Genomic DNA, 13389 nt, shown 5'->3' with positions numbered 1-13389 from the left:
ATGTAAAAACGTTTTTTGGATATTTTAACCCCTCACAGTACTTTATCAATGATTTTCTACTTGTAGAAGCACATATTGATAGTTCCAGAGACCAAAAACTCAGAAGCACCAGTTTCTGCCGAAGAATGAGTTTCACAGCTTGAAGTACCTTTCCTAATAGATGACTAACTCCTTGTCCTTAATGTTTTCTTTTTAAAAACAAGTAGTGGGCGGACATGGTGGCTCACGCCTGTAATCTCAACACTTTGGAAGGCCAAGGTGGCTGGATCACCTGAGTTTGAGACCAGCCTGGACAAAATGCTGAGACCCCTTCTCTATATTAAAATCCAAAAATTAGCTGGGTGTGGTGATGCATGCCTGTAGTCCTAGCTACTCGGGAGGCTGAGGCGGGAGGATCGCTTGAGTCCAGGAAGTTGAGGCTGCAGTGAACTGTGCAGAGATTGCGCCACCTACTCCAGCCTGGGTGTCAGAGTGAGACCCTTCCTCAAAAAAAAAAAATAATAATAATAGTAAAATCCTAAGTAGCACTGGAAGGCCTCTCTTGCTTCGTTTACCCATCCCCCACCCTGCTGGATTATTTATGCCCCAGGTATGGTCTGTGCAACTGTTTTTCTGGGTGTGCTACAGCCAGCATTGTTCTTTACTATTGCTCTGTTTTCATTGTGAAGAATGGCAGTTTTTCTTACAATTCAGATGTTTTGGAAGATATTTGTGCCCATGCGTAATTTAATATTCAGATGACGTTTCTCTTTAGCAGTAGCTTCCCTCACAAAGTGTCCTCTCATGTCACTCCACTAAAGAGATAATCTGGTTTTATAACACATTTAGCAGGTTACTTTTCTTTAAGTGTGAGGTTTCAGGTAAAATAAATTTCAGGACAGTAAACCCTTTTATGCTCTTTTCATAGAATTGGTAGAAAATATTTCAAAATCTGTCATATTAAAGCATAGTGTTTCTTAAAGAAGATGTTAAATATCACTGATATGGAAATTACTTTGCTGTTAGGTATTAGTGTTACAGCAGAAAGTAAGGATGTATACCAAGCTTTTGCCTGAAAAATTGACGAAATTTGTGGGAAGTAAAAGTGCCAACTGGGGAAATGCTCTGGGGGTTGCGTTGCAAATGATAGGAAATACAGAATCTGAAACAGAATAAAGGATCATCCTGATTCCATCTTCTCTTTGGCTGCTAGAATGCTCAGGTCCAGTGTGCTTAATACTTTCTATGTTATTTTGTTATCCTTAGTTTTTTCCATTTTTCTCATTTATTTTATTGTTTTATTTTTGAAGATGCCTAAAAAAATTTTTCCCATGAAAGCAGTGAGTAATAAGTAAATAAAAATTAAATAATATGTTTCATGGTTGTATAGCACATTAATTTGTCTTAAAACCAGGATATCTCTTTCATCCTCTTATTTATTTTATTATTTTAGACATAGGGTCTCACTTTGTTGCTCAGGCTGGACTCAAACTCCTGGGCTCAAGTGATCCACCTCAGCCTCCCAAGTAGCTGATCTACGGGCACCTGCCACCTTGCCTGGCTGACCCACTTGTTTAAATTATAAATACAACTAAATCATACGTGGCTATGTCAGTTTGCTACTAATGTCTGTGTGCACTGTTTTTTGTTTCATAGATTGGCTCACAGTGGTTGATTGATCAACCCCGTTGGACGTTGGTTCTGTGGTACAAATGGAATATAGGACTCAGTCATCACGGCCTGAGTGAGAGAAGCCTTATTTCCAAGATGGAGAAGAAGCGGAGAAAGAAATGAAAGCCTCTCTTCAGGCTGAACCACAAAAGGCCATGGGATTTAACTTTTATTTACGTTGGACAAGACTGTAATATGGCTGATCAGTAATGTTGCAGCTTTTAGCCGAAACAAAAATTCATTTCTAATCAAGAAGAAAAAAGTGTGATTTGAATGTATGCAATTTTATGATCATATTCGCTTGTGACCATGAAGCTTGTCAACATCTGGCTGCTTCTGCTAGTGGTTTTGCTCTGTGGGAAGAAACATCTGGGCGACAGACTGGAAAAGAAATCTTCTGAAAAGGCCCCATGCCCGGGCTGTTCCCACCTGACTTTGAAGGTGGAATTCTCATCAACAGTTGTGGAATATGGTAATAATGTTGTCTTAAATATTAGGACCTCCCATCCTATTTTTTTCAAGATTAGCTATTGCTGAAGAACATGTTCCTCTTTTCTGCAGTAAATTTCTTTCTTTTTTTTTTTTTTTTTTTTTTTTTTTTGAGACCGAGTCTCACTCTGTCGCCCAGGCTGGAGCAAAGTGGCATGATCTCGGCACACTGTAACCTCTGTCTCCTGGGTTCAAGCAATTCTCATGCCTCAGCCTCCCAAGTAGCTGGGATTATAAGCGCCTGCCACTGTGCCTGGCTAATTTTTTGTTTTGTTTTGTTTTTGAGATGGAGTCTCACTCTCTTGCCCAGGCTGGAGTGGAATGGTGCGATCTTGGTTCACTGCAACTTCCACCTCCCGGGTTCAAGCAGTTCTCCTGCCTCAGCCTCCTGAGCAGCTGGGACTACAGGCACCCGCTACAACTCCCAGCTAATTTTTTCTATTTTTAGTAGAGATGGGGTTTCACCATGTTGGCCAGGCTGGTCTCGAACTCCTGACCTTGTGATCCACCCACCTTGGCCTCCCAGAGTGTTGGGACTGTAGGCATGAGCCATTGTACCCAGCCTTTTTTTTTTTTTTTTTTTGTATTTTTAGTAGAGACAGGGTTTCAGCATGTTGGCCAGGCTGGTCTTGAACTCCTGACCTCAAGTGATCACCTTCCTTGGCCTCCCAAAGTGCTGGGATTACAGGCATGAGCCACTGCACCTGGGCTTCTGTAGTAAATTTCCAGTGGGTTGAGTGCACAGCACATGAATGCTAACTTTGCTTAAGTTTGTTTTCCCGGTAGAGTGAGCTTATATGATAAAACGAAATTGACATGAACTATGTACCTACACCTTCTTCTTTTTTTTTTCTTTTGGAGACAGAGTTTTGCTTTTGTCGCCCAGGCTGGAGTGCAGTGGCGCCATCTCAGCTCATTGCAGCCTTGGCCTCCCAGGCACAAGTGATCTCCCACTTCAGCCTCCTGAGTAGCTGGGACTACAGGCACCTGCCACCATGCCCAGCTAATTTTTTTATTTTTGTTTTTCTTTTTTTTTTGAGATGGAGATTCACTCTTGTTGCCCAGGCTGGAGTGCAATGGCACCATCTCAGCTCACCGCAACCTCCACCTCCACCTCCCGGGTTCAAGCGATTCTCCTGCCTCAGCCTCCCCAGTAGCTGGGATTACAGGCATGCGCCACCACGCCCGGCTAATTTTGTATTTTTAGTAGAGACTGCGTTTCTCCATGTTGGTCAGGCTGGTCTTGCACTCCTGACCTCAGGTGATCCTCCTGCCTTGGCCTCCCAAAGTGTTGGGATTACAGGCATGAGCCACTGTGCCCAGCCTGCGCAGCTAATTTTTTTATTTTTTGTTTCACCATGTTGCCCAGGCTGGTCTTAAACTCCTGAGCTCAAGCAATCCACCCACTTCGACCTCCCAGAGTGCTAGGATTACACACATGAGCCACTGTGCCCAGCCTACACCTTGATTCTTTGGAACAGATGCCATTGTAGTTGGTGAAGGTGGGGAACTGGGAGGTGCTGAATGTTTACGTTCTAAAGTTTGAGTGACCAGATGTGAAGAACTGAGCAAATAGTCTCACATAATCCACTCTGGAATTTTGTTACTGTTTTCATTTTAAGAAACACTAACTGAGCATTCAGTTCTCTGAATTTCTTTTTCCTACTTGAAAAAAATTATATACATTTCTTTGTTGTGTATTCAAACTTCTGTATTTGCTTTTTAAAAAAATATCACGGGTATCTGGTTTTGAATGCTGTATTCTGTGTGGCTAGGTGATTCATACAGACCTTTTTTTTTTTTTTTTTGAGACGGAAGCTTGCTCTGTCACCAGGCAGGGGTGCAGTGGCGCGATCTGCAACCACTGCCTCCCAGGTTCAAGTGATTCTCCTGCCTTAGCCTTTCAGGATTATAGGTGCCCACCACCACACCCAGCTAATTTTTTGTATTTTTAGTAGAGATGGGGTTTCACTAGGTTGGCCAAGCTGGTCTCCAACTCCTCACCTCGTAATCTGCCCACGTCAGCCTCCCAAAGTGTTGGGATTACAGGCATGAGCCACCGCGCCCGGCCCCAAATGGATCATTTTTCCTCAAAGCTCTGCAGACAGCTGTTTAGGTACTTAAACTGGTCTTTGTGTTTTCCTCTCGTCTGCTGTGGGCTTTAAGATAATTTTTCTTTTGCCAGATTTTAGATTAGATACAATATAGTATATGTTATAATATATGTGCATAAATCTTATTTTTGTTTGTGGTGATTGGTTTCAGAATATATTGTGGCTTTCAATGGATACTTTACAGCCAAAGCTAGAAATTCATTTATTTCAAGTGCGCTGAAGAGCAGTGAAGTAGACAATTGGAGAATTATACCTCGAAACAATCCATCCAGTGACTACCCTAGTGATTTTGAAGTGATTCAGATAAAAGAAAAACAGAAAGCGGGGCTGCTAACACTTGAAGATCATCCAAACATCAAACGGGTCACGCCGCAACGAAAAGTCTTTCGTTCCCTCAAGTATGCTGAATGTGAGTATTGTGATTGTAGGCAAATTTCTATCTCTGCTGTTTACTTTGAAAATCTCAAGCTGCAGAGTAGTTGAAAAATAGTACGGTAAGTATCCGCATCCTTCCATCTAGTTTGCTAATTGTGAACATTTTCCTGGTAGGAATTTTTTAGTTTAGTTTTGTTTAGTGTACAGGGTTGGTGTTGGGGGTGGAATTTTTTTTAAAAAGAGACTTCGTGCTGTTCTGGTAGAAGAAAATCTGAGGGTTTGCAGTAGTAGCTGGTAGTGATCTTTGTTTCTGTTGAAGTGATTTTCGCCAGCTTCGTTTCAAAGCCTTCAGACTTCAAGGCTGCGGCCGTCTTCTTGTGCTGAAAGACGCGTCCTTGTGTCTGCTTCTTTCTTGCATTTTGCTTCTCTCAGTGTGTGTTTTCTTTTTTCTTTTCCTTTTTATTTATTTATTTTTTTGAGATGGAGTTTCGCTCTTGTTGCCCAGGCTGGAGTGCAGCGGCGGGATCTCGGCTCACCGCAACCTCCACCTCCCAGGTTCAAGCGATTGTCCTGCCTTAGCGTCCCGAGTAGCTGGGATTACAGGCATGCACTACCATGCCCAGCTAATTTTGTATTTTTAGGAGATACGGGGTTTCTCCATGTTAGTCAGGCTGGTCTTGAACTCCTGATCTCAGGTGACCCATGTGCCTCAGCCTCCCAAAGTGCTGGGATTACAGGCGTGAGCCACCGCTCCCAGCCCCATTTTTAAAGGCACTTTTGCAAAACATGTTTTCCTGGGGTTTCGTTTTGTTTTTCTCCAAGCCTCCTGACCAGGAATGGTCATGCATCAGCTGAGTTTGTTTAAGGCATCAGCTGTGCAGGTGTGAGGATGGAAGGAATTTGGCTTTTCCTTTTCTTCTCCAGGGCTTAGTCTTTCCTACTTCATTCCAATTGGGCTTGTCAAAATAGAATTTAGCCTCAAATAATAAATTGCAAATTTATTAAATGATATTTTCCAAAGATATGTATTACCAAAGGAAAAGCGTTTTTTTTCCTGTTTATCTGAAATCAGGTTAACAAATTGCTAGTTCTGTTATTATTTACAATCATTTCTTTCATCAGAAGGAAGAAGAAATTAAAATTTTACTCTTCTTTGTCCATCATATTTTAGGCCTAAGAGCCTCTGAGGTTTTGCTGCATTAAACACACACACACACGAAGAGAAGTTTAATTTTCATAGTAAAACCAGGTGTAAACTTTAGGCGTTTGACTTTTTTGGAGCCTTTTCTGCTACTCCAGATGTTATGTATTATTCTCCTTAAAAAGCAGTAACACCTCAAAATAATCCAGGAAGATAAAAGAGAGTCAAACCTGATACAGTTAGCGAAATGTATACATTGTGGTATTCTACTTGACTTTATTTTTACTTCAGTTATCTTAAAGAGCTCTAGAATGCTTTAGGAAACACGGAGTTGCCTAATTTTAGCACAAGAATCCTAGGCTCTCTAGAGATGGGATTCCCTTGGACACCATCTCCGCTGTGTGTGTTCCGGGTGCTTGACACCCCTGTGAGGGGAGACTCGCCCACTGTGTGCCCATGCCCCTTGAAGTTAGCTGTGACCTTCAGCAGTAAGCACCTTTTCCATCTTGAAGCTTCAGTTTTTCTCATTCATAAAATGGAGATGATATTCCCTACCTTGTGGGGCTGTCATGAAGATAACATGAAATAATGCATATGAAGAAAGCTTAGATTGTCACGGGGCTGTCATGAAGATAACATGAAATAATGCGTATGAAGAAAGCTTAGTAGAGTGTTCAGGATGTTGTGAGTAACCAAATGTTAACGATTTCTATGGGTCTTATTCATAGAAGGTTTTGCTTTATTTTGGGCTGACACCATTCTCACTCTGGATCCCACCCATTTGGTTCTATCGCATGGGCCATAAGACAAAGCCTACCTGTTTTCTACATGACAGGAGTTAAAGATATGATGAAGATAGCTGTCTTTTTGATATTTGAAGGTATCCATGGTGTGTCCCTTTTGGCAATTTTTTCTCTCCAGGCTAATCCCCAGTTCTTGCCATAGTTACTCAGATGACTTGATTTCAAGTCCCCTCATCATTTTAAGTGTTTTCCTTTGAATGTACTAATTTTTCTAAATTGTTCGAAAGCTGTGAAGCTCTGAACTGAGTATAATACTGGAGGTAGAGTCTGGCCTGTGCAGGGTCAAGCAGAGCAGGCCCGTTCCTGGTGTCAGTGTTGCTCTTCAGTCAGTACCTGCAGCATTGTCCCATGCTGTTGACTTAAAGATCAGACTCAGCAAAGGAATTTCATTTAAGAACCATTTCAGTTGGACTGTGCAAATATTTACTTACCAGAATTGGCGTGAGTGTATGTGTTTCCAGGTCTCTGTAGTTACATGGGTGTAGGTTGGTAAGGCTAGAATAAAAATGACAATGATTTGCTTTAGAAAGGAACTGTATTAGTATTACAGATTTTCTCTTCTTAAAACTGATTTGAAATATGACTTGCTCATTGTAACATGGTCTTGGAAAGGTAAGGGGAAAACCCTTAGGCCATTTCTGTGGTGCTGCCTTTTTCCTCTGCTTTTAAAAAAAAAGAGACTTACAGATAGTAAAATTCGTCCTTTTTAGAGTACAATTTGGCAAGTTTTGGCAAAAGTATACCATCAAATATCCACCAACAAAATCAAGATATGGAGTAATTCCATCACCCTCAGAAATTCCCCATCTCTCACTCCTTTGTAGTTCTTCTGTTTTTTTGAAAGGTGAAATTCTAGCAGATAAGAATATTGAGAATATTGAGCAATATATGGTTTTTTTAAGTCCTGTTGATATTTGATGGCTTTTGCCTTCCCAAGAAATCTAGTGAAACTTATAGTAAAAATTAAACTCCGTGAATGCTTAGGGTCATTTTCTTTAACTTTTCCCCCTTCTGCTTCAGTGAGAACAAGTTGCTGATGAAAAATCAGGTTTTTCTTTAGTTTTAATATCACAATTAGCTTTCTAAATTATTGTTATTTAATTTAATCAGTCTTTCTCTGCCTTACCTTGGTTAGAAAATTTCAAGTAGAGAACTATTTGGGAATAATATGACAGCTAAATAACGTCCCATAGTTATAATTGCATTGAGACTGTCCTTCTAGAAAAAGAAGATAATCCCACTTTCCCTCAAACAGAGTGGCAAATGGTAATCCTCGCTGTGTTTAGTTTAGTTTTGCCTGGCGGGTATGGTGTAGTTCGTTTTGCTCTTCTGTTCTGACCTTTCTCTCCCTTGCCTGTAGCTGACCCCACAGTACCCTGCAATGAAACCCGGTGGAGCCAGAAGTGGCAATCATCGCGTCCCCTGCGAAGAGCTAGCCTCTCCCTGGGCTCTGGCTTCTGGCATGCTACGGGAAGGCATTCGAGCAGACGGCTGCTGAGAGCCATCCCGCGCCAGGTTGCCCAGACACTGCAGGCAGACGTGCTCTGGCAGATGGGATATACAGGTGTGTGCTATTTCCCAGGGAAGGCGTGGAAAGTCCAGACATGCAAGAATTCCATGTTCGGGACTGCCTAGTGCTAAAGCCCTGCAGCCTTCCACATCCAGCCTTCTTACTATTTGTTTAGCTGGAGGTAGCCAAGTATTCCTTGTCTTTGACTCCTGTTATGCCAGGCATTTGTTTCTGTGGCTTTTCTAATTGTCACTATTTGTGTCTTCTTTTTGTTACCATTTCTGAGGTTAGAAGGGAAGGCTGTGGAGCGCTTCTCTCCTATTGACACATACACAAACGAGCACAGCACTGCTGGCTGCTGGCGCTGACCGACAGGCCTGCAGAGGTCTGTCACTTCTCGGGGAAAGATGGTCCCTGATCTGGGCAATTCCATGGAAATTAGTTTATCGCTTGAGTTTGGTGCCCTGAATGCAGAGTGGCTAAGTAATTGACTATCACACCTGCTGATGATTTGTTTTAGAACAGGAAGCAGTGTTAATGATCATGTCCTGTGAAATAAAATTCAGAACAATAAGGATTTTTCCCTTGCTGATTCATCATGACAAAACATTCATGTTTTATCTAATGTGAAGATTTTTACCTTGACTTCTACATGTAAGCCAGTTTCACCTGCTCCCAGGACATGGCAGTTTGCCTAGGTGTCTTTCGTATCTCCTTGACTTAGGGAGCCTTACCTCTCCTTTGATCTCCTTGGTGTCCTGCCCTCCAAAGTATCTGAGATACTTCACCTTTTAATACCTGGTGGACTGGCATTTCATTAAAATGTGTGTCTCCCCATGGTTTTACCTTTTTAGAGTGAGAACTCCTTGACAAAACAAATTTTCTAGTCATCGGAAGTAATTTTTTATTCCCCCCAAACCAAATGGTTTCTGATTTTCTGTGTGCATTTTTTAAAAGTAGCATTGATTTTTATATTTATCTCAGTTTAATAGATTATTTAACATATTATTGATATGTACACAGCCCTTTTGCCAGAAAGACATCACCCTCTTTACGTTGGTTAGCTGTTAAGTCATATAGGTATTCTATATTTTTTTTCTAGATGCTTTCTAGAATTTTTGGTCAGACAGGCCAGTTGTATTTCACATTGGTGTTGATGGCTTTGGCCAGTGTCTGGAATAGACTTACTATTATAGAAAAGTGCATGCTGCAGTGATTTTCCTTATGTGTGATTAGCCGCATGTGGTGTTAATTGTTCCTTGCGGCAGAGTTTGCTGTGTTATAAATGAGCAGCATTGAATAAATTGCTGTCCCTGTTGGGAATAAGAATGCTTCCCCCTTTTCCCATTTTCTGTGTCCCGCTCCTTGGGTGTGTGGTTTGTGAGTGTTTTGCAGGGCCTCTGAGAAGGTTGGGGGTGGAGACCTGTGATAAATTGCCAGAAGGGGAGTATCAGTAGGTGCCAGCCTGGAGCCTTAAGAAGCCTGCTAGGAGTGGAAGGGGTGGTTCCATCCTGAGTGCTTGTGGCAGTTGAGGAGGGTCTAGAAAGATTTTCTGCTTATCCTTAAATCTTATTTGGCGGCAGATGATGGCATTGCTGCTGCTGTCCTCTTTTCTTAGCCTTGGCTCAGCCAGCTGACCGTGGGAGCAGCTGACCTAACTTGTTTGCTCTGAGCAGCTTTGGCCTTCCACAATATGTCATTTTCTGTGGGTCCCAGGAAGGAATGTATTTTATAGGCAAAATCCAAAAAGATGATTTCTTCAAACATGATTGTGTTTGCTTTCTTTTCTGAATAAGGTGCTAATGTAAGAGTTGCTGTTTTTGACACTGGGCTGAGCGAGAAGCATCCCCACTTCAAAAATGTGAAGGAGAGAACCAACTGGACCAACGAGCGAACGCTGGACGATGGTGGGTCTCAGCGGCAGTGAGAATGTGGTCGTGTGATCGATTGAGAGTGTGTTTAGTGCATGATTCCACAGTCTGTCCAGCAATTATTCAGACCAGCCCAGGTTGTTATTGTGCTTTTTGTTGTGGCAGAAACTGCTCTGAATACCTCATAGGATGTCGGGAAGTAGCACTTCAGGAGAGAGTGGGGATGCCTGGTGTGGGGGCAGCTCCTTGTCCGGGAGAGCGTGGAGTGGCTAGACCTGGAAGGGGTGCTTGTGCCAGTGACGTCCAAGGGGATCGTAGAGCAGCAGCAGAGGCGCTCCTCTGTCCAGCACTTGGAAATGGAAAGCTGTGGAACTCATGGCCTGGAATGTTGCATCCTGGCACTTGCTATTCAGTGTATTTTATGGGATTGTTTTCTTTATGGACTACAGGGTTGGGCCATGGCACATTCGTGGCAGGTGTGATAGCCAGCATGAGGGAGTGCCAAGGATTTGCTCCAGATGCAGAACTTCACATTTTCAGGGTCTTTACCAATAATCAGGTAGGTGTTTTGAGGACTCCTGAAACTTGAGGAATTCATACTGAAATGTAAAAAGCAGAATCACTGTACTGTACACACTTGTGTAAAAGGAGTGCACGTCAGTGACGCTGAGCCATTCATACCACAGCATGCATGCTCAGTTTACTGTTCCTCTGCCTCCTGGGTGGCTCCGCCCTTCTCCCACCAACCACTGTGTCAACCTAAGTTGAACCCTGAAGACCCTCCCGAGGCTACTACTTACGACGATTCTTTGATTTCCCTTGTTTCTTCTCTACCTCCAGCCTTCCCCAGGCCTCTGTGCCCTGGGTCGGTTGTCTGCATGATAGAATAGAACAGTTACACATAGAATAAGTGTGCTTGCCTCTCTGATTGGGTTCCTACCACCTTGAGCTGTTTTATTTACCTTTGTGTCCCAACACCTGGCATTGTGTTGGGTAATGTGAGTTTACAAGCCTTGTTCCTTCACTCTTCATTTGGAAACTGTAGAAAAGGGAGAGGGTCCTAGTATTTATTTCTTTTTTCATTACTTATTTTTTAATGTTAATTTTTGAATAGGTAATGCATAGCTCAGAAAGGTCAGAATGTAACACAGTGAGACCCCCACCCCGTCCCCGTCCAGCAGGTTCTTTCCTCACTTGCCGGTGTCTCCTGTGTGATGATGTTCCTTTCTTATACCTCCTCCTAGAATTTCTTCGGTGTATATAAGAAAATATAAATACATGGTCTTTTAAAAACCTTTAAAAACATAATCTTAATCATTACATTGCTTCTCTTCTTATGGTAAACTTAATTTTATATTTTTAAAAAAAGCAACAGCTGAAGGTGATCCACAAAGTAATGAAGCTTTTGTAAGGAGCATAGGAGCACTTGAACATCAGAGGACTGATACTATGAAATAACTGTTACTGCTGCCATTTGTCCTTCAGTCTGTTTAGGAATGAAGAAGATTAGATAGATAAGTTGAACTATTCCAAAATGCTTAACTTAATAGAAGTGCCTTGGGATAAGTCCTTTTATAGGAGAGGGGCAGTTGGGAGCATGGGTGTTATCTAGGAAGGCATTCTTTGTGTAGAGAGCTGTGCATTTCACCTAGAGAGATAGGCCACCTGCAGAACACAGCTGCCTCTTCCTTAGGTTCAGCTCCAAGGACTTAGATCTTCTAGGTGTTGTATTTTACTCTCCAGAGCATTATGCGTACTCAGGATTTATTTCTGGTTTTAAGTTAAAAAAATATTAGGAGAAATACTTAGTGATTTTAAGAGCCTTAGAAATAAAAACTGTCCTAGCACTTTAAAACTTGATTGAAACACTAAGCAGACTGTTTTACTATTTAACTAGGTATCTTACACATCTTGGTTTTTGGACGCCTTCAACTATGCCATCTTAAAGAAGATTGACGTGTTAAACCTCAGCATCGGCGGCCCGGACTTCATGGATCATCCCTTTGTTGACAAGGTTTGTGGAGTCACTGCACACAGGGTTTGGGTGACAGCTCCTGCTCTTTCGCAACCCAACTTTGCATCATATCTAGTGTGTTGGTGGCTTTTCATCCAGGTGGTGACAGCTTTGTGAGAACAGATGGCTAGTGAGCTTCAGTGATTTGCATGTCATAAACTGAGTGGGTTAGAGGCCTCAGAGTAGGTGTTTATAAGGAGCACGTGGTGCCTTGCTGATTTTTTTTTTTTTTTGTGAGATGGAGTTTTATTCTTGTTGGCCAGGCTGGAGTACAATGGCACAGTCTTGGCTCACTGCAACCTCCGCCTCCCAGGTTCAAGGAGTTCTCCTGCCTCAGCCTCCCAAGTAGTGGGATTACGGGTGCACACCACCATGCCTGGCTAATTTTTCTATTTTTAGTAGAGATGGGGTTTCACCATGTTGGCCAGGGTGGTCTCCAACTCCTGACCTCAGGTGATCCACCCACCTCAGCCTTTCAAAGTGCTGGGATTACAGGCGTGAGCCACCATGCCTTGCCAATTCTTTCTTACCTAAACATGCAATTTGTGTTTTCCTGAAAGTGACTAGAAAGTCAGCATCTGCTCTGTGCACTGCGTGCTTCTCCATCCCGGGTGGTAGTCTCTAAAAATGCAAGTTGCCAGCACATCTGCCTTTATAATGGTCCAGTGCTGCTTTTTTTAGAACTGTTTTTAGACGTTGTGTATGGCTTTTTTTTTTTTTTTTTTGACCGTTACATGTTAAGAGTGGTATACTTTCATTAAATAAATGCTCCTTTTGTAGGTATGGGAATTAACAGCTAACAATGTAATCATGGTTTCTGCTATTGGCAATGACGGACCCCTTTATGGGTAAGTAGTCCCAGCAGGGATGACCTTGGGGATTTTTTCCCCCTTAAATAACTGAAAAATTGTTACCTGTTTGTGTATCCACCTATGGTTACCTGTTTATGTCTGTCTAAAACTTTGTCTTAAGGATAAGTTTTCCTCATGTAAAAAAATACTATAGGATGTATGATGAACACCCAGGTACTCACCACTCACCTCAGCAGTTGTCACCTCAAGGCCAGTCTTCCTTCTATTTATATATTTTTAAAATTTTGTTACAAATAGTAATTTAGAGGCCTAAAGTTTTTATTCTAACTACTTTTTTTTCCCCAAAATCAATCAGAAAACTGAATCTATTAGGGATTCTGCAGTGTTGATGAGATCTGTGTGCAAAGCATCCGGGTAAAGAGGCAAACGGAAGAGGTTTCTGCCTCTCTGAAAGAGCACGTGCGAGCACAGTCACACTCATTCACAGGGGAAGTGCTGGCGGGCCTAACGGCAACATGGCCGGTGCTTTGGGAGTTGATAAGAGGGATCATTTAGGAGAGAGGCAGGGAGGACAGTGTCACAGGGGGGCCTTTGTGCTAAACTTAAGCAG

General features: G+C 42.3%; 1 protein-coding gene across 1 annotated transcript in view; it reads left to right on the top strand.

Moving 5' to 3' along the window:
* MBTPS1 (membrane bound transcription factor peptidase, site 1) overlaps window positions 1-13389 on the top strand; it is a 66013-nt gene that overhangs the window by 15290 nt on the left and 37334 nt on the right. The window contains exons 2-8 of the mRNA XM_055299720.2: window positions 1636-2122; window positions 4405-4662; window positions 7933-8136; window positions 9879-9989; window positions 10403-10512; window positions 11851-11967; window positions 12748-12815. Of these exons, the coding sequence (XP_055155695.1) occupies window positions 1960-2122; window positions 4405-4662; window positions 7933-8136; window positions 9879-9989; window positions 10403-10512; window positions 11851-11967; window positions 12748-12815 (1031 nt within the window). The 5' untranslated portion in view covers window positions 1636-1959. The remainder of the gene's footprint in view (window positions 1-1635; window positions 2123-4404; window positions 4663-7932; window positions 8137-9878; window positions 9990-10402; window positions 10513-11850; window positions 11968-12747; window positions 12816-13389) is intronic.

The sequence above is a fragment of the Symphalangus syndactylus genome, chromosome 11 (assembly GCF_028878055.3).
Source record: "Symphalangus syndactylus isolate Jambi chromosome 11, NHGRI_mSymSyn1-v2.1_pri, whole genome shotgun sequence".
Taxonomy (NCBI): Eukaryota; Metazoa; Chordata; class Mammalia; order Primates; family Hylobatidae; genus Symphalangus; species Symphalangus syndactylus.
This window is presented reverse-complemented; position numbering and strand designations above follow the sequence as displayed.